The sequence below is a fragment of the Solanum dulcamara genome, chromosome 5 (assembly GCF_947179165.1).
Source record: "Solanum dulcamara chromosome 5, daSolDulc1.2, whole genome shotgun sequence".
NCBI lineage: Eukaryota > Viridiplantae > Streptophyta > Magnoliopsida > Solanales > Solanaceae > Solanum > Solanum dulcamara.
In genome coordinates, this window is record NC_077241.1 from 71,461,699 (window position 1) to 71,482,984 (window position 21,286).

A 21,286-nucleotide genomic window follows, 5' to 3' on the forward strand; every position below is an offset into this window, starting at 1 on the left:
TAGAAATTGACGTTAGTAATGAAAAAAGCAGAGTATGTTTTGCATCATCTAGCATTTGGTTCAACTAAATTTTCTAGAAAGATTATGTTACAAGGAAAACAACTTGAAACCTTTAAAGAAAAATAAGGAGATTCATGAGAGTATTTGCAAGATCATGTATAACTAGAGATCAAGAAATGCCATGAAAATTGCTAAATGGCCAAAGTGATTTTGTTCTGTAGAATGGAGCCATTCTATCTGAACTAATATAAACACTTTAAATATAAGTATCTTGTAATGATCTCTATTTCAGCTTCATCACATCCAAGAGGCAAAATTGTTCCCTTTTCCATGCAATAATTCTTCTGTTCTGTGGATAGAAATATGTTGATTTAAAGGTATTGAGATTGTATTCTCTCTCTGTTCTGATCCCACCACTGCTTCGCGTGCACCTCCCCGAACTTCTCCCGACTGTATGAACGAAGAAGATGTTATAAGAAAATGTCCAAAATGAATACAAATTTCAGCAAAATAGTGCTCAGGCTTTTCAATCATGTCTCGAGTTCAAATACACAGAGTTGAGATCATGAAATACCTGAATCTTACACGTCGTAGCTCTCTAGTACCATCAACTAGTTGTCTGATCGTTATATACACTCCAGGCTCATCTTGTTCTATCCATTCTGACTCCATTTCACTGGCATTACTAACGGAAAGTGAAGCTTCATCTCTGGAGTCAGTGGTTGTCCTTGACGCGTCCATATATGACATATCCCCCTTTGGGAAACCAGTTGATCCGCATGGTTTATGGTAATTGTTTGGTGTCCAGTCCTTATTTGTTGCAGGAGTCATCATAGGGCTCTCCATTGCGGATCCAAGCCTCGAATAATTGGAATCTCTCTGCAGAAAAACATCTCAGGTACATCAATTTCTAATCTATTATTTCCTTTAGATCTTTAAGCTATTATAATTGATCCTTTATCGAACTTGATGAGTTTAGAGTCGTTTGAATCAAGTAGATTTAGCGCTGTTATTGTTTGATAGGGCACAGAAGTATAACTTCTTGCCTGTAAAAAATAGATGATGAATTGATGAGTAGAGCTGGCTAATTACTTCGAGCAGGGTAACAAGCTAATGAAGCGGAAACTGGTAAGTAAATACCAAGTATTTCGATAAATATAGCAGTTCATCTATATAATTGATATATGAAAATCAAAACAGAAAGAAAGTTGTGGTATCAAATCAAACTGACTTACTCCATCCTCAGACCGTCCAGGCGTGTTTAGAGCTTGTTTGTTGAATCTCTGAACATTGTAGAGCTCCATAATTCGGTCATAATTCTCACCCCACCATCTTTGAGCTTGCCATTTGTTGAACATGTCCCGACTTCAAAAGAACTCGGTGATACTTATTGTCAGGACCATCGTAGGGTGTTTCAATAAGATACAGATAACACGAAGGATAGGAATAATATATATAGCAAGTGGACAATTTGACAGCTTATCGGGCCAGTATGAAAGCTACGGAACACAGATACATTCAATTAAATAGGTCATCATTTCAGATGGCATTCAAAACACATCAACTAAGTAATAAGAATGGCACGTGTAGTAAGTAAGATAATTGAAGGCACAGTACTAAACAAGTGAGATATTTTAGCAGACATGAAGGGAACAACGAAAAGGAAAACTCAATAAGAATTCATTTTATGAATGAAAGGGACTAAACATTGGCCTAGGATCAGATTATGTAAAGAAGCTTTCATTACAAAAGAGGCTGTTTCTTATTATATACTTAGGCAAGAAGTTGTCATAATCATAATTCCCATAATTTCGTTCTAGATTATGACTCAATCTGTTACATGAATCCTTATTGTCCATGTCTCTCTAATCAAGCTCATCTTAGTCCAATATTATATACTATGGATAAAGTTTCGAGTTAGAAATGGAGGTTTTCGATATATACCTAAATCGGATCCGTTTAAGATCATTTCCGCCATTAGGGAGAGAAACAAAGGTGATCTGAACACCAGGTTCAACATGTGCAGTCCACTCTTTTTGTCCATCATCTTCCACCACTACATCACCAGACTGAATAATAGATTCTACACCACCACCGCTAAATCCTCTAGCAAATCTTGAATCAGGACGCGGAGTCCTTAGATTACCAGCACTTGTAAAATCCCAAGCTGGAGTAGAACTTGAACTTGATGGTTGAAAAGGATATGGAACTCCCTCTGATATTGTATCAAAATCAGGATATGGTCTATGACCTTTCCTGTAAGTACCAGTTGGTATTGATGACTTGCATTTATATGCACCAGAGACCTTTAAAGCAATATCCTTGATCTGCAAATGTTTAAAGATTATAAGTTCATAGCAACTAAGTGAAGATGGATTCTTGATTAAAAGATGAACTATAGTATTAGAATGAGTTAAACAGTTAATGCTGGTTTTAAGGTTATCAAATGCGAAAAACACAAATAAAGTGTAGGCTTAATGATGAAAGGCACAAATTGAGAAACAAGATAACTATATATGTGTAGTCCAATACTAATAAATATAAGCATGTTTGACAAATATATGAACAAAGAAATTATGATAAAGTGAAGTGTAAATTGTTTAGTGGCAAGGAAAAGTATGTTTAGTGAAGGGAAATGCTCAACATGTTTTGCTCTCAGAGCTTAAGCGCGCTTTTGACAATACTGATTTTACAAATTAATGACAGATTAAAATGTTCTGCCCATTTCAGACAATATGAAGTGATTCCACCTATTACTGCTGCATGTCATCTGTCTTGTACTATCAAACAAAGAACAGTCAAAGTAGATCTTTTTATAGGTTAAAAAGCAAAAACGACTGTTTTGAAAGACAGTTAATTTCAGAAGTTAAACTTTCTGGGGCAGTGATGAATTTAAAAGTTGAATTTGTGAAGGATTGAGTAAACTGGAGAGGCTAGACTACAGTGAATGTACAGAATATCAATGGCTGGTCAAGTCAAATATAATTCAGACATGAGTATTGTCTTTTCTAAGAATCTGAACTAGTCTACATGTTAGACTCTTCTTTTTATTGGGTTTGCAACTTCTAAGTAGACTTGACCAAAACATAATCACAAAGATCACTACATCAAATCATGTTTATTGGGTTTGCAACTTCTAAGTAGACTTGACCAAAACACAATCACAACCACCAAATCACAAAGATCACTTCAATTGAACTCACATAATCCGTCATAAATTTGTCTTTGCTTATGCATCTTTCAAGGTGTCTGCGGGATCCCCCAAAAATTGTGTATTTTATAAAGATTTAATTGGTACAACAATATTTTTGACGTGTCTGAACAACACGAACACAACTTATCATCTAGTGTTTGTAAGGACAATTTGGTCTATGCCCTTCTATACACTGTACTCACTAGTTATTTCTAAGCTTCTTACTCCTTTAGTGGTCCATTTGTTAGTTTCAAGAACTTTGGGATGGCAATGAATAAGATAGAAAAGTACTATTAAATCATAATTGCTAAGGTGATCTAAAATAAGGACCACTAGATGAAAGCAAACTAAAGCAAGGAAAACATTATGGGACCAAGAACTTAAAGACACATGATCCAAGAAATAACGTTAACATGACCCAATCTACATGCTAAACATAAAGGGTGGGGTCAAATAATTTAAAGTCATAGTATAAGTACCATAGTGCCCACAAATAACAGCCTTAATTATTTATTTTTAAAAAAATGAACTCACTAGGTTTTTATAGGGGATAATTACAAGTTTGAACCATTTAATCATCTAGTTTGCAAAATATGTACAAAATATATAGCTATGTACATAGGTACCTATACCGTCATATTGATAAATTAATTAGTCCAACGATATATATCTGTAACTTTCACTTTTTATAGTCACATTCTATGATCCTTCCTCACTCTACCCCCTCGTGACCAAAAAAAAAAAAAAAAAAATCTCATTTCATGTTACTCTTCTTAACCCAATGTCCAAATATAGCACAAACCCAGTTAAGAAAATGTGGGCCCAAAAGGATGAAATGTGGGGCCCTATTAAAGATATAGGGGGCTAAGAGTTGGCTCTACTTTGGACAGAGAAAAAAAAATAAACATCTTTTTACATAATTTTATTTCTATGGATTTTATTTCCACAAAATGCTTGAACTAAAGGGCTGATGACACACTAGATCCATAAAATTCAATAGGATAAACACTAAAAATAGGTAACGCCTCTGACTCTGAAGTTATGAGATAAATAAGCTTCTTTAAATCGCACAAATGAGTGTCAAAGAGTCCCACTCATGGCTTCACCAACCAATGGGGGATTTTACTAATAACGCGTAAGAACCTTATTAAAATATGTATGATATGAAAATAGTAAAAAGTAGAAAAATGGTACCTGTGCGGTGAGGCTTTTGATGGAATCTTTAGTATGGGGAGTAGCACGGCCACGAGGTCCTTCTTCACCTCCATCATCTTCTATCTTTTGCTTACACGTTATACACGTCAACATATTTCTCCTACACTTTCCCCTACAAAAATCAACAAAATAAATAAATGAGTTGAGTAAAAAATTAAATGCACTAAACAACCCTTATTTATAACAAAATAAGTATTTCCTTGTGTTTGTGAGAAATAATTTTGAATTTTATAATTTTAAATTAAAGATGTGGATAATGTAAGAAAGTTGCAATTTGAATCTTATAATAATTCATATATGTCAGATGAGATGTTTAATTTTTTAAAAATTACTGAATATAGAAAGTAAAGTTTGTGTTGAAGGAAATTAAAATGAAAAGAGAGACACATAAATGGATAAAACAATTTTAATATACATTGTGTTTTTCTCAAAAAATACTGTAAAACATTGACAATTTTTAGTTACATAAAGACCGGAAAATTATGATACTATCTCTACAACAATAATAATATATTAAGTATAATTTCACAAAATGAAGAAGTTAGAATATATTCAGACCTTATTCCTATTTTAGAGAAAGAAAAATTATTTTCGATAAATTTTCGACAATTTGAAACAAAATGGTGGGGTATATATATATATGACATAAGTGCATTTGCTAAAGGAAGCGTAACTCAAGATTATAAACTCTTTTAAGTGCACAAGACAAAGTAGTTAAGTAAATAGTTGGACAGAATCTAAAAAATAACCATACTCTTAACTAATTAAAAAAAAAAAGTTAACAACCTTAATTTGGACAAAACAAACAAATAATAGAAAGAAAACTCAACAACAACAACAATATATACTCAATGTAATCCCACAAAATATTTATTCTAATAAAGTAGAGTGCACGCAAATTTTATCTTTATCTTATAGATAAATAAGTTGTTTTCGATAGAATGATTAAAGAAAACTCTCTAAGTCTCGAAATATTTGAAATATGAAGTCAATGGAAAAATAAATAGATGAATGTTCTTTATCAGCCAAAGACAAAAAGAAAAGAAGTTTAAAGAGACACAGAAAGAAAAAGAGAGACAGAGAACTCTGAGGATCAGAATAAGTACTTAAACAAAAAGGGAAAAGAGTGTATATAAATATTAAAGAACAATAAGAAAATTCATTCGGTAAGATTGCTTTAATGTGCAGACAAATAAATAAACTTCATAATTAAAAGAAAGAAAAAAAACAGAACCTCATTCAAGATTCAATCTTTTTTTTTAATTATTATCATTTTATGAATGACCAGAACCAAATTTTCTGACAGATAATTCATCATTATTAATCAATTATTTAAAAGAGAAGAAAAAAAAAAGTAGAAAAGAATGGGAGTAGGAGTAGTAGCATCAGATTATAGAATGAATGATAAATCGCTGTAGAATTTAATACACATTTGTCGAGTTTTGAAAGAGGCCACTGATTCTACAAACAGACAAACCTCATTTAACAAAACACTCTTGATAGTGACCCACCCAAAAAAATAAAAATTTATTTGAGACAAAAAAATTGAATCTTGTATTTTTGAACTAATAATATATAGAATACAATGGCAAAGTTAGAAGTTTTACTATAAATATTCAAAAATTAATAAATGCATATGAAAAAAAAAAGTAATTTGTAACTTATATAATGTAATTTAATTTTCGACGTAAGACGTTCAATTAACTACTTCTCATTGAATATGGCTACACTACTGGTATGATGTACGCATAAAATATATCAAGTCAAAAAATGATAATAAAGACTTCTTATAAATAAGAATGAAAAGTAAGATAAATAAATTGAAATGGAGGAAATAATTTATTTTTTTAATATTTTCAGAATACTCATACCTCAAAAATGGACAACAAAATTAGCAGTAACTGAGCTAAATCCTTCACGAAATACTCAAATGCTTTCCACAAGAATCTTCCTTTTTGATTTTTTTTGGATACCCTTTTGCAAATCTTGGAGAAATATATAATCAAATCATCATAAATACAGAAACGGAAAATAATCGCCGGAGCCGGTGAGTCTCCGGCGACAATTTTTAAACTTGTGAATTTTCAGAAATATACAAAAAAAAAAATGAAACAGAAACAACAAAGAACATGGAGAATATATGTAATAGAAAGAACAAATATAGAATGAAGACAAAGTAAGAGAAAATTTGCAGCGGTATTTATAGGAGGAAGTGACGCCGTCAAATTTTGTCGTCGTTATATAACGGAAACCGTGTATTTGTATAATGGATAAAAGGGGGGTACGGTGCATTGATGAGTTGTACATTGTGCTTTGAGTATTTGGACTTTGATGAGGGTTTTGTCATTTAGACAAATGGATTAAATGTGGTCTTGATTAGGGAAGACATGATGGCCCATATGTCGAGGTTTTACACGTGGCGTTATATGATTTGATTAGAAGCATTAAGGAGTGGATCAAGATCAACCTCGAAATTTTTTAATAAATATTTTGGTTGGGAGAATAAGGAAATCAATTAAAGAAAATTAATTTATTGGATAAAACAACAATCAAATCATTGTCTCTTTTAATGTTTGTCATTAAAAATATATATATTATCGTGATGGTTATCTTGCAAATTGCAATCAAATTTAACATCAATTTTAAAATGAAAAGGTCTAAAATACCTTTAAATTATTAAAAAAAGTATAAAAATGTCTCTAGGCCTAAAATATTTTTGACATACACATTTACATCTAAAATTGACATTTTTTTAACAGAAAAAGACATTTTAGGCCCAATAGATAGAAAAAGACATTTTTAGGCCCTTTTAACAGAATTTTAATTAAATAATTTGAATAACTTTTTTAAACATGTGGCGGTCATCTATTGGTTATAATTTAATTATTTAAAATTAATTATAAATCAAAATTTATTTAACAGAATTTTAATTAAATAATTTGAATAATTTTTTTGAACACGTGTCGGTCATCTATTGGTTATAATTTAATTATTTAAAATTAATTATAAATCAAATTTATTTAACAAAATTTTAATACGGAAAAGGGCCTAAAATGTCCCCGAACTATTGAAAATGGTACAAAAATGTCTTTCATCCATCTATTGAGCCTAATATGCCCTTTTTCGTTAAAGAAAAGGTCATTTTTGGACCTAAAGGTGGATGTCAAGAGTATTTTAGACTCAATAGATGGATGAATGCATTTTTATATTATTTCTAATAGTTCGAAGGGCATTTTAGGTCTTTTCCCATTTTAGAATGACTTACTTTTATTAAATGTTTGATTCCACTTGTTTTATGCTTTTTGGACATATATTGAATAGAGGAAAAAGTAAAAGTGAACTGGAAGTGATTTCTCAGTCACTTAAGATTAGGTTAGTTCAAAATCAATATGTAATCAATAACTCAATTGTAAAATTTATTTATGTATTGGATTGTCGATGAATGAATTAAATTTTATAATTAACGATTTATCAATTGGAGCGGATTATGTAAATAGTTGATTCGTTAAGAATTATATCTACATATTTTTATCCCAGGTATATAAAGTGTCTATTATAAACCCTAAACCTAAATTCCTATTCAGTAATTTATTTACTTCTTAGCTGAGGAAATAACGAGTCACTCATTGTAACTCATCACTTCTTTACCCTAAAGCGCAATCGTTATCCCTAAAATTGGTCTTATAACTGAAAGAGATGTGCAAAAAAACTTGGTACAAACAATTGTGCTAGTTATTAATATTTTGCCGATTGTTTTTCTATACAACGTACAAAGGTTTCATTGTTTTATTGTTACAAAGCAGTAGTGTAAATGAACTAGAAGCTATGATTTTAATTTTGTCCATGGAAGCTGAACTACATGTTTTGTGATTTTAATTTTCATTGTATCTTAGATTTAATCGATACACTATCCATTAATCGTGCAATAATTACTAATTCGATACTGAACCAATCGATATCTTATCTAAATAACTGATAAATCAAATTGTTAAGCATAATTATCTGTCATATACCCAAAGTATTAGATATATAAACCCATAGACATTTTTATCCTTGAAAAGTACATTTAAATATCTCGATAACACATATCATCTATAACAATAGTTTATTATAATAATTATATTTTTTAAAAATAAACTCATATCATATTATTTGTTCTCTACAATAATATTTTGTTATAACAATTAAAAAATATAAAAATAAATAATATTATTATAGAAAGGTTTGTTGTATCAAGATATTTCAATTGACTATGTAAAATAGGAAACGGGACTTTCTATTACACGTCAAAAATTAGGAAACGATTATAATTTGAAAGTGCAACAATGAATAATATAGATGTACACTAAATGGAAAATTATAATTGTAAGACCCCTTAAATTTGATATGTGAAAATCAAATTAAAATTGGAACGCAATGACCACTCAAAAATATTTTAAAGTCAAAAAGTAATTAAACGAACTAAAACAACTAAACAAGTATTGAAATATGTTGAGCAAGGGAATGAAGATCCAAAATGATTAAAAGGCTTTTAAATAACGACAATATCGACTAATAGAAATTATATTTTTTTTGTGCCAAAGGTGGAGACAAACTAGTATCATATTAACTGGACATGATAATAAGAATTGTATTCACTCATATATGAATTATGTTCATAAATTATATATGTACTTATGTAACATAATCCTATCCGTATCAATAAAATTGGGGGCGTAACAATAATTTTACATTACCTGCTTCTTTTAGTTTAGCTTTGCTCTATACTAAATATAAATTTTAGAATTCTAGATTTTTCATGTACTTTCTATCTGCACTAAATGAGACAAGATTGAATAAAAGTATTAATGTCCTCAAGGTTTATTATAGTATTAAATTTTTAATTCTTCTTTGTTCACTCACGTCATTTCAATTTTGACGTGGCTTAATATATGTTCACCCAAACAATATTACCAGTAAGCAATATACATTCAAATGATGTACATTAACAGTAAAAAAAAAAGATAATGCAGAAAAAGAAAGAAAAAAAACTCTGAAAGTATGTATATATTTCTTAAACTTAGTGTTGTTCATTTCCTATAATTATTTCTTGACATTGAAATAGCAAATTATTTATTAATTTTAGGTATCAAACGAGAATCTTAGTAACATTATTAGTTTTATTTTGCTTAGGTATAAATTTTTCTTTAGATTTAAAAACTCCTATTAATATATGAGGTTTCTCATCTCCTAAATTGAATATTATCTATTTATAATAAATATTTTTTTCTTCAAAATTGTAAATCATAGTCAATATATGACGTCTCTAAACTCCTACCGTTGTTATTATTTATCTTTTTGTATTGATGGATCTTCATAACTAATTGTAATTTGACAAATTGTAGTAGTTAATATCTACGTTAATAGCAGTTACGTTTTTATTAAAATATCGTATTATGATTTTAAAAATAATGTATGATTATAATTTTGTGTCAAATTTATCTATTTATATTAATAATGATTTATGATAATGATAATGAATATCATCAATGAGGTTTTACATAAATTAGAATTATCAAGTATGTTTGTTTGGTACGATTGAATATTTTTGATAACTTATAAAACTTATAAATACAAGCTATGTTTCAAAAAAGTGAAATATATTTTAAAAAATTATAATACGCCAAATACATTTTAAGACTTCAATTCAAACTTCACCAAAATTCAATATTTAAAATCTTATGATTATATTTTTTGTAAATTCTAAAGCAAATATTTGGGGTTTGGATAGGTGAGTGGTAGTGGGGGATGAGTAATAAGTGGAAGGAAAGAAGGGGAAAAAAAATGCATCCGTGTAAAATGAAAGGTCAAATCAAGATGGAAGATGAGAGTACCTATACTTTATCATACTCAATGGCCAATAGTATAAAAAGTAGACATTTACATTTACAAAAATCCTAATAATGAGAATATAGCAAAGTTCTTTCCCATCTCCTCAAGTTCCATGCAAATACTTCAACAAAAGAGATTCTTTTTTTACTTATTCTTGATTCCATCATATTTTTGTCTTACCTTATAGCTAAGCAATTCCAATTCTAATTTTAATTCCAAACTTTATGGGGTTTTGTTGAGTGTTGACATGTATGCCTTCTTCTTCTTTTTGTATGTTGACAAGTATGCTTAGTAAAGGAAGCTATAGTACTATCACAAGTCCAAAAAGCGTACATATCATACGAACTTATATTTGCCTAAAGCATCGTTCGAAACTTGACAACTTAGTAGTTTGACAGTTTTTCTCTTTGATCTGTCCGAGACATTTTGCTTAGCGTTTGTGTTATATTCTTTATTAACTTAATTTTACTTCAACATAAGTCGTTGATTAAATGACAAGATTCAAAAGTCTTTGTTGGAATCTAATTTTAGGGTTTGACATTTTTTTGGCTTATATTTGTTTTTGTTTTGTTACATTAGTTATAGTACCGTACATTTAGAGCATAAAACAAAAGGTTATTTGGGCTTACTAAGTACCGGCTGTGACCATTCACTGCAATGCCATATTTTGGGCAGAGCATACAAATTTCACTCAGATGTGTAACCTGCTATTGTCGGTTGTCAGCACTACTGCTTCTCTATTATATATATATATTTTTCTGCTACTCACTGTTCTGTTTTAGCATTTCTGGATTAAATAGTTTTTGCATAAATCCCAAATTCTGTATTTGTAGCTTCATTCTTCTTTCTGAGGTTTAAGCAATGAATGAAAAATGCCTGGAATAACGAGACAACTCAATGCCAGTCTCTTTCATCCCTTAACAAGCAACAACCCTCCCCCACTCCCAGGGAGGGGCGCATAAGAGGGTTCATTTAATTTCGATATATGAAAAGTAAACACACAAATAAATCAAAGGTGGTTCAACATTTACTATAAATACATAAAAAAAAAAAAATTAATCATGTATAAACGATGTAATTTGCTGCCGAAGGGGATTCATCTATATCTACCTGGCTCCGCTACTGTGTAAATAAGGTCAAAAATATTTTTTATTTTATAATAGAGAATATTGAGTTCTTTGTATCTAGAATTGCTACATTCTAAGTTGAGGGTCTTTTGGAAAACAACATATCTACCTCCACGAGGTATTGGTAAGGTTTGCATACATTTTATCCTTCCCAAATTTCACTGGTATTTTGCTATTGTTGTTGGTGTGCGAATTAATTTCCACATAGAAAGTTGAAAATAAAAAATAACCTACATATAAGGGGTAAGATTCTCTTAATAATGTGAGTTTTTTTTGAGAAAAACGTACAGACTTGATCCAAACTAAATAAAATCGCACCCTCATCGAACTTAAATAATCGATTTATGTAAGTATATTACTGCAAAAAGAATCTTGAAAGAGAAGACAATTGGTTTGTTGTATTGCCATCTATATAGTAAACCAAGAAACATCCTTAGATGAGAAAAGGAACGGACCCTTCATTGGTCCGGAAAGTACTGCAGTTCAGATTTAGATGTTTTGGCATTTACGTCATATTAAAAGTGTAAAATGGGCGAGTTAAATTAATTTGAACCAAGTATGCTAACACAAATATATATATATATATATATATATATATATATTCATGTGAATTTAGTAACTATTTGTTCAAGTCTTATTAATCATTCTAAAAATATATACAAATTTCAAATTTTGAATCTGTCTCTAAGTTTCATGGGGTCATAACCAACAAATACCCTATAGACAAAATCCATAGTTCTAAACTTTCGATGTGTTAGGTGTCAATGATATTTAGTATTCCTAGTCAGAAATCGTGCCCATAGTTTTTGAATTATTTTTGGATGAGGATTAGATCCGTGAATAGTGGAAAAAGAAAGAAAAGTAAAAGAGAGAAAATATCTTTTTATAGATCATAAACCTATGCTTTAATTAAATGGATGAAAGTAATAGTTAAAATTTACAGCCACTAGACTTGAAATCTAAGCACACTACACAGTTTACTTCCTTCGTTTTAAAATAAATGATTTTTTAGAATGAGGTTACCCCTTAAGAAAATTAATAACATTAATTAAAAAATAATTTGTAAATATTACCTTTTTGTTTCTTTTCAAAACTTTCTTACAATTAGAGATACATAGTTGAAAACCCCCCACATTATAGAGAAGGGTAATTTTGAAAAAATCATTTATTTTGGATCAAATTAAAAAGTTCCTGAAATTCATTTTTTCGGATCAGAAGGAGTATTTTTTTTAATCTCTCAATTACTCATTCCTTTACTTATTACTTGGCTCATGTTAAAATAACCTTATTAATTATGTTTTAGAAATCTAAATTTGACTACGTACTACCAATATTTTACATAATTACTTAACGATAAAGATAATATTAAAATTAATAATTAAATCTTGATATGCTAAATAAACAAGTAAAATCAGTATTTATATTTGACCTCTGATTATGAAATGGAAACAAGTTGAATTTCACATTTATATATATATATAACTAAATCTAGATTTGAGCTAGTAAGTCCTACATTGGGGGGTAAAACGCTCTCTAACAAATTAAAGGCGACTAAATCTGGATTTGCGCTAGGAAATCCTACATTGAGGGGTAAAACACTCTCTAACAAATTAAAGACGACTCTTTATCAAGGGGACTCGAACCCGAGACCTTTTAGTTAAGGATAAGGGAGTAGTTAACACTCCACCACAACAGTGGTAAGCTTTTTAATATTTGTTCTAAAGAGAAATGGTTCTTACAAGATCTTGTTAGAGAAAAAATAAATAAATAAAAAGCATAGTCAAAGTCTCTTCCTTTCAATCGATTCTTCAAATTGTGCATAAGCCCAAGTTATCCCCATATCTTTCCATTTTTCCCATTTGGTGTTTTAGTTAACTGACATATTTTTGTGTCTTCTTTTTTATTACTCCTTTTACGTTTAAAATTAATCCAACACTTTTGAATGGTAGGAAATGAAAACTTTTTCTACTATTTTCACCTTCACATTCTTCTTTATATACTGTCCTCTTATAGCATTGTGCAGATTTTTTCCTAAAGCAAAGTCTGACTCAATAATAAAACTCAGCTAACCAAAGTAAAAACACATTTCTCTATTATTATATTAGTTGTACAAATTAAACTGTATTTGCCTTCTGGAAATGGGACCTAATAAATCCTGACATATATGTCTTGGCAACTTGCAATGCCTTTTAATTCAAACTTTGATTTAATTTGTTAAGTAATAATTCCATCATTAAGAAGTTATTATCGTTTGTTTATGCTCAAACTAAGAGGAAATAATCTTTCATTACCTCATCGTTATCCTCTCCGGACCTCATCCATTTGTGGAATTACACTGAGTATGTTACATAGTAATTGTTGCTATTATAACATCTACTTACGAGAGTGACTAAAAATGTAGATATTCTTCTTTCACTAAAAATGTATATATATTCAAGAGTCAACTGATAAAATCGTGTAATGAATATTATCAAGAAGAAATTTCATTGTGTAACAAATAAACATGCAGTATCTAGAAACTACAAAATTAAAAACAAAAAAAAAAACATTTTGACACTAAAAATCATATCAAAAAGTTTAATTTGTCAAATGCAACAGCAGACTCTCCAAAAGATGTGAGATCACAATTAATACATGCATTAGAAAAGAACAAAGCAAACATAGTAAAAAATCATTGGACATCAATAGGAGGGGAACGGTTAAAGAAACGGATCTTGACCTAACTTAATCTAATTGAAGAGGTGAAAATTGTCCGTGTCATTTTAAAGAGATTATCCATCCCTTTTAAGGGCCAATGTGGGACTCTTCAAACCCATGGGCGTAAGTAAAGAGACCACACATCAAAGCTAGTTCAAAAGGTTAAAATTGTTCATGCCATATTAAAGAGACCACACATCAAAGCTAGTTCAAGAGGTGAGTATTGTCCATGTCATGTTAAATGACCGCCCACTTGTGGGACTCTTCAACCCCACCTCACACCGAGGACGTATGATAAATCATGTTTTAAAAAAATTGGAATGAATCCTACTTTGATGTCATGTTTAAAAAATGGTAACAGACGTAAGGATTACCCAAGTCATATTAAAGAGACCACTACACATCTCATCCCTTTAAAGGAGGGCCGATGTGAGACTCTTGTGGGGGGGGGGGGGGGGCGGGGATCATCATGAAAGAAGTGAGTTTGAACAAGAAGCTTTTTCTTGGCAATGTATACTAAGGTCACATCAAATCCAACAAACCAAATCTAAACAAGCTAAGAGTCATAAAGGTTAAAGAAAGACACATGCATGAAAAAGCTATTGCATGTCGTCAAGCCTTACTTTTAACGTTAGGAATGTTTCTTTAGTTTGCTGCAAGCAAAACACAGAAAAGCAATAGTGATATAAATACCATGCAAAGTTTTAAAAAGTGATAAAAATTAAAAGCCATTAATATTCAGTGATTGATCATCATCTCTATAAAGTAGAATAATAAAATATTAGAGATCTGATCATTCTGATGCATCTATCTCTCAATCCCCAAGTCCTTTCCCCATTTCCAAGATTTCTTTCATTACCTTTGGTTTTATGCTTAGCTTCTTTTATGGTTTTCTTTTTTTTAAAAATAATAAAGTATGTTTACTCATTGTTAAAAAGAAGAGACCCTCAGGTGCCGTTGATGTTCTTTTATGTCTGATTTACTAAATTATAATATTATTTTTATCAATGTACAGATTTTGAGAACTTCACAGTTAAGTTTGTTTATGCCTTATTCTTATAAAAAAATTTCAAGTCCTCCTGGTTTGAGTTAATAAACTCGGAAGGCGTGAATCGGAGAAAAAACTCGAATTCTGGCCATTAACTCACGAGCTATCAGTATTTGTAAATCTAATCAATAATAACATACTCAATATAATCTCATATGCGGAGTCTGAGGAGAAAAAAAAATTGTTTTCAAAAGACTCTCGGGCACGCTATTTGCAAATTGAGTGAACCCACAATTATTCTAAGTTATAGTATTGTGTAAGACTTTCTTTTTACCCAAATTTATTGTTATTTATTATTACTTGATGTAAATAATTAATAATACTGGCTAACAATTGACCAACTACTTTTGTTTCCTAAACTTTATATCTATTATGAATAAATAGTGTACCAATGGTATAAAGGAAATACATCCATCTTTTTTTAGTTTAACCATTCAATGTTTAAAACCTACGAGGCCCTAACTCGACTAGCCAGGTTTCTTTTTGCCGTAAAAAGCTTATGATGAGGGCTTTAAAGTTCTGATCAAAGAAGCTTCATTCCAAAGGCTCAAACCAATCTATGCAAATTTTGAATCTCTAATCTGATGGAGTACTCTAGAAATTACTCTTAACTTAGTGAATAATCAAGCAAAGTCTGATTTTGGAGTGTTTACACTATGTTTGCACTTCTAAAGCTTTTAAGTCAAGTTCAATTAGTTAGCACTTAGTACTAATAATTAATTTGGGACCTAGTTTGACGGGCTTAAACTGACCGTACGAGTTTTTGCTCATAATGGGCTGGATATTGCCAAATGGTGGAGTCTATGACAACTTGTGTTTTTCTTTGTCTTCTAATTTTATTGTGGTTACATTTATAGGACGATATTTTCATTAAGAAAAAGTTTAGATAAGAACGGCATTAACAAACTTAACTGTGACTAATTATCAAAACTTAAATGAAAACTTGACCAAATAAAGGCCATAGAAGCTATTTTCTCACCTCTAATAAAGTAATAATAAATTGGAACTGGTTTCTTTTCTTTTCAAATATTTTCGGTTTTATAAATCGTAACTAATTACTATATTACCTACATTACACAGTTTCCGCTTGGTGTGACATATGCACGAAAGTGATGTTCTAATAGAAATTACCAGAAAGCCAACATAAGTGTCGATGAACAGATTGCCTTCTTAGTATTGTCCAATGCATCTAGAAATTATGAAAAATTTACAAGATTAAGCACCCAAATTTGCATGTCACGTTGCGTTTATTCCTCAAGAAACTGAAATTATAAGCTGGAAACTGCCTCAGATAATCCTTCAGATTTAGTCTTCCTATTTCCAATCTATTCAATCGAAAATTATGCCTGCAAAAAGATAACACTGAAAAAGGAGTTTGAATTTTCATGAGTTGAATTTCAAATGTAAGCAGACCTCAAAAGATGATCACTTGAACTGTCTCTATGTGCTCCTAGCCTAGTTTCCACAAATTATATAGCTCAAATACAAATGAATTACAATTTTCGAAAAATGTCCACCCAAAGCAAAACAACAATGCTTTATAACAGGACAGATGATCATTTGATTAGAACACACACACACAACAATAAAAAATGAGAAAACAAGAACAAAATGTTTATATCAATGTAATGGAGAGGATGGATGCTTTTTCACTTATCAGACTAGCTGCCATCTAAAGATGACTTATCAGAGTTTCAACCCTCCAGGATATGTACTAGCTTAATGCCCAAATTTCTGTATAGAAATGATTTAGAGGATGAAATGAAGGAATTTTATCTGGATGCATGAAGGCTTGAAAGGTGAAAAAGTATCATTCTGCATAGGACCCAAGCGCACAGGATGATTTTGGAAGTACTTATTTCTATTAGTTATCTCTGATATGCGAAATACTCACTTTTTTACAAGAGCTAATTCTATTTTCCATTTCTTCCTCAATTTTAAACAATCTTTCGAGGAATAAATAAAATAATTGCATAAGAAACACTATTCAAACAGAAATTATGATGATTATTTTAAGCAAACTAGTATCGTATCAAGTCTTCCATAAAAAGGAATTCATAGGCATTTCCCCCCAGGTAGATTTCACATACGTCAAAATGAACATGCCACAACTTTGTATATATATATATATGCTTCTATACTGGCTGCCATATTGTTCTGGTGATCTTGCACCATCAAAAGAAAAAAATTCCTAATTCATGTTCCATATACCAGGAAAAGTAAGGAGTACTACTTAACATAAGTATAAGATAGATAACAAAAACACTTATTGCCCCATATGATTCTTAGTTCAGGTTTAGAGAAACACAAGAAAGATACAAGTAAGTACAACAATAAAGCAGCAAACAGAATTACCTCAAACGCCAAAGCCTTCAACAAGCTGAAGTTGATTATTAATGGATCCCATATCGGTTCTTGAGAGTATCTATTGCTTTCTCGATGGATTGTGACAGCTCGGGGATGGTTTGTTTGCACACTGTTAAGTATGTGAACAAGGTTTATGAGATGTTCATCCTAATCCAGAAGGCAATACAGAAGAATATGTTACGCTTTTGACCAAGCCAAAAGAAGAACAATAAATCAATTTCTTCATCTGCTCATTCCAAGTATTTAAAGCCGAACGCCCCAAGGTAATCATAGTGTTCAGCATTGATAAAACTTGTGGCAGTAGAGTTGCAGTTTCTAAAAAGCATATCCTCAATAGTTGAGATAAGGCTACAAACTTACAGCGAGCACTACTAGCTTGAAGTTCTGCCATGAACGTAGAATATGAACCCTAGAAAGGAAAATCTATATTAAATAATGGTAATGACACAGCATTTGAGATTAAATAGGATCAGACTTGTGAAAGGTAATAGCAGATAATGGAAGATTCACCTTCATTGCCTCCCTGCCTTCAGTGATTCGCTCAGACATCTTTTTGTACTCCCTTTCTGCTTCATCTGCCACTTGCTGGCATCCTTGTGTCTGAATCTGCTTCATTACCCAGAAATTAGAAGGAAAATGCAACGAAATCCCACATTTACAACAGATATGAAACAGCACCCAGGTACGGAATAGGCTATACTAACTAGAAAACTGGTCATGGATAGTCATTCTAGATGAAGTACAACATAACGAGTACAAGGCCAATGAGAGAAAACTACTTATCATGAGCATGAAACACAACGAAACTCCATGTTCAATGGAATCATGAACAACAGAAAATCACATAACTCAATGGATTATCATTAATCTTGTGTATCCAAAGTTTTATGGGAGCTTGAAAAGCATGAGATCAACTAACAGCAGACAAGATTCTAATCCTTGTTTAATTGATTTTAGGTCAATAACTCAAAACTGACCTAATCTCATTAAGCACAAACGAAGAAGTTTGGGCTTCAGTAACACAAAAAAAAGCATTATATAGATCCTCTCTATTAGTCAGATGATGTCATTGAAGACCATGACTTTGCATGTAACAAGCTCGAGTTTCTACGATAGCGTTCCCAGTGTTGATATATCTGGTTACTTTCCATCGAACAAATGGCGGAGAAGATCATTACTTCAAAAAGAAACTCATATCTCCTGCAAGTCTATTATATATCCTCTTTCAATAAAGTGATCAGCAAAACATTTTGGTTCATGTTTAAAGGCAGAGCATGAAGAACTGCAATAATTGTCACACAAGATGTACAAATAATTAGGTTTTGGAATCTCACCCAAAAGAGCATAAATTGAAACTTCAGTGCTAGATGTCACCATGTCATCAGACAATTTGCAGAGCTTGGTGCTAAGCTCAAATATTTGTGAGCCAAATCTAGCTATCCTAAAGACAAGACACATTTTAGTCCATCAATTGAGGAAGTTTCCATAAGCTTATTCATCTTCAGCAAACAGAATAGCTTTACTATTCTGAAAGCCTATCTAACTGGATAAAGAAGTTCTGACTCTCCCTTGTTACTACTTTCCGCAGGGAATCCAAATTTTTCTGCACTCCAGCATTATGGAAACATCAAGGGGGGAATACTTCATAACAAATATAAGATTCTGAGTAAATCAGAGTTATACTTCAATATTGTCACGAATGTTCTAGCACATTCACTATTCCAGTTTTCCAGCTCTTTATATTACGGATCTTACATCTAAGTTTCTAGGATTATAAGCTTTGGCAAACGCTCAAAAAGAAGCTGCATCTCAAAACTCAAAAGCAACATCAAAACAGAGAGAGCAACAATTTGTTTCTGATGCATCCCATGCAAATTCTTAAACTAGATCAACAAACTGAAAACCGATGACAGATCACCAAATTGAGAAAATTAGCTGGAAATCAACACACATCAGACAGTGTATCCATCCGGAAACACATATCAAAAATCATCAATCATCAATCATCTTGCGAATATGTGGAAGCATAGATGATGGAACAAAAAATGATTCCGTACATGTCCATTCCATACACTTTGAATGAAATATAATTACCTGGATACACACATTCACATTTACTGCAAGCAGACACACACCGACACATAAAATATTCGTATGCATGGGATCTAATTCCACCACTGAACTAAGCATTAGAAAATGGATGTTGAAGGAAAGTAAAATCAACAAACGGCAAAAGCTTATGCTCTATAGTAGAAAGATGAAACACAAAATGTATGAATAAAACGGCATCTTCATAATCTAATGCTTACGTGCGTAAACACACACAATGACACAAACCTTGAGTCGTTTCTGAAGGCGAGACTGAGAAGCCTCGAGGTCCTTGAGAATCTCCATATGCGATCGCTCAACCTGGCCCTTAACAGAGTCCAATTGAGACGACGCAAATTCCTTGAGATCCGCAATCGTTTTCAGATTTTTGACAGACGCTGGTGAACCGGCAGGCTTCAACTGCACTGGACTTGAAATGAAGCTCTTCTTTCCACTCCTCCTCTTTGATGATGTTGGCGTAACCGTACCAGCTTTGAATTTTTTGAAATTGAACTTGAACGGCTTTGGAGATTCACTCATCGATTGGACAGAACTTGCCGCCGCGGTCGCCGGCGGAGTTGACAGAAAATCCATCGCGGATGACTTCCTCGTCGATCTCGATCTCTTCTTCATCTCTTCTTAAAATTTCTCTCTGCAATGTACGGCTAATTTGAATTTGGGGATTTTATACACCCGGGCTTTTTTACAAAATTTGAAATTGCCACGTGGAAGTGAAATTTGAGAAGGTGATCTAAATTATGGTGCAAAAAAAATTAGATGTAATATGACGCAAAATCATAATAAAATATACATGTAAATTTGTAATAGAGGTGCAAAATGCCAAAAATTCCCATGAAATATTTCAATAATTCAGGTAAAATGATTTTCTTTCTTACTTAATAGCGATAAAACTATCTGATTTTTTATTTTTTATAAAGTACATTGATCGTATAACTATTTTTTTTAATAAATATTGACTGTATAAAAAAAAATTAAATGTGAGTATATGATTACTAGACACGAGAATGTAAGGTTGCATAACGGTCGGTTATATTTTGAAGGTTATTGATTATCGGTTTGTATACATGTTGAAGCATTATAGAACCATTAAGATATTGGTTTATCGGTTATTGATAGTTATCAGTTTGGTTAGCGATTTAACCGTTAAGATTTGACACAAAAAAATCATTGAAAATCACTTAGAAACAATGTGACAAACCAAATGAACCATGCACATGAGTTGACACACTGTATCATGCTCAAAAGGAAACACTAGCACATTGTAGAATAACTGAGAGTTTGAGATAGCCAGAAATAAAAGCATGAAACTCAATTGTAAGTCAAGAACTATTTATACCAAATGTTATAAATATAATTTATTAATTTACTTTCTGGTAATTGATTAACCTGTTAAGAAAATATCTCAAAGGGTGATGAACGGATAATTCGATAATAAAAAATAAAAAAAACAAAACTGTTACCGAAACTACTTAACCAATAACTCATTACCGATAAATCAATAATTTTTTTCAATTCAAACTATAAATTTCGGTTCGATTTTGAATAGTTCTACCTGAATGCTTAGGAGAATCACTCCAATTTTTTAAAAAATAAATAAATGAAAGCTACGAATGAATTATTCTCAAATTTATGTGTATGAAATTTCTCATGTTGATTAGT

The 21,286-nt window shown here is 31.3% G+C and overlaps 2 protein-coding genes across 3 annotated transcripts; both read right to left on the reverse strand.

The window, feature by feature from the left end:
• Positions 1-37: 37 nt before the first annotated feature.
• LOC129888455 (protein BREVIS RADIX-like) lies at positions 38-6,553 on the reverse strand. The gene is made up of 6 exons (XM_055963427.1): positions 6,280-6,553; positions 4,388-4,520; positions 1,945-2,327; positions 1,236-1,365; positions 575-879; positions 38-450 (listed from the first exon to the last, which is right to left on the reverse strand). The coding sequence occupies exons 2-6, from the start codon at positions 4,499-4,501 to the stop codon at positions 372-374; spliced, it is 1,011 nt and encodes a 336-aa protein (XP_055819402.1). The 5' UTR covers positions 4,502-4,520; positions 6,280-6,553; the 3' UTR covers positions 38-371.
• A 9,698-nt stretch (positions 6,554-16,251) lies between these two features.
• Positions 16,252-20,255, reverse strand: LOC129888456 (uncharacterized). Of its 2 annotated transcripts, none has more exons than XM_055963428.1 (5): positions 19,856-20,255; positions 18,029-18,124; positions 17,879-17,927; positions 17,507-17,627; positions 16,252-16,497 (listed from the first exon to the last, which is right to left on the reverse strand). In XM_055963428.1, exons 1-4 carry the CDS (start codon positions 20,237-20,239, stop codon positions 17,545-17,547), a joined length of 612 nt encoding a protein of 203 aa, XP_055819403.1. In that variant the 5' UTR covers positions 20,240-20,255; the 3' UTR covers positions 16,252-16,497; positions 17,507-17,544. The 2 variants fall into 2 exon arrangements, with proteins under 2 accessions (XP_055819403.1, XP_055819404.1); XM_055963429.1 differs by having other exon boundaries at positions 16,252-16,513.
• Between the last annotated feature and the right edge of the window lie 1,031 nt (positions 20,256-21,286).

Excerpts from the sequence above, each read along its gene's own strand:
- LOC129888456 (XM_055963428.1), bottom strand. The coding sequence starts at position 20,239 with ATGAAGAAGAGATCGAGATCGACGAGGAAGTCATCCGCGATGGATTTT. Across the intron at positions 17,928-18,028 it reads AAGGCAGGGAGGCAATGAAG|GGTTCATATTCTACGTTCAT; the intron begins GTGAATCTTCCA and ends TTTCCTTTCTAG. Across the intron at positions 17,628-17,878 it reads TCAAGCTAGTAGTGCTCGCT|TGTGCAAACAAACCATCCCC; the intron begins GTAAGTTTGTAG and ends CATACTTAACAG.
- LOC129888455 (XM_055963427.1), bottom strand. The coding sequence starts at position 4,501 with ATGTTGACGTGTATAACGTGTAAGCAAAAGATAGAAGATGATGGAGGT. Across the intron at positions 2,328-4,387 it reads TCAAAAGCCTCACCGCACAG|ATCAAGGATATTGCTTTAAA; the intron begins GTACCATTTTTC and ends AAACATTTGCAG. Across the intron at positions 880-1,235 it reads CTGGACGGTCTGAGGATGGA|AGAGATTCCAATTATTCGAG; the intron begins GTAAGTCAGTTT and ends GTTTTTCTGCAG.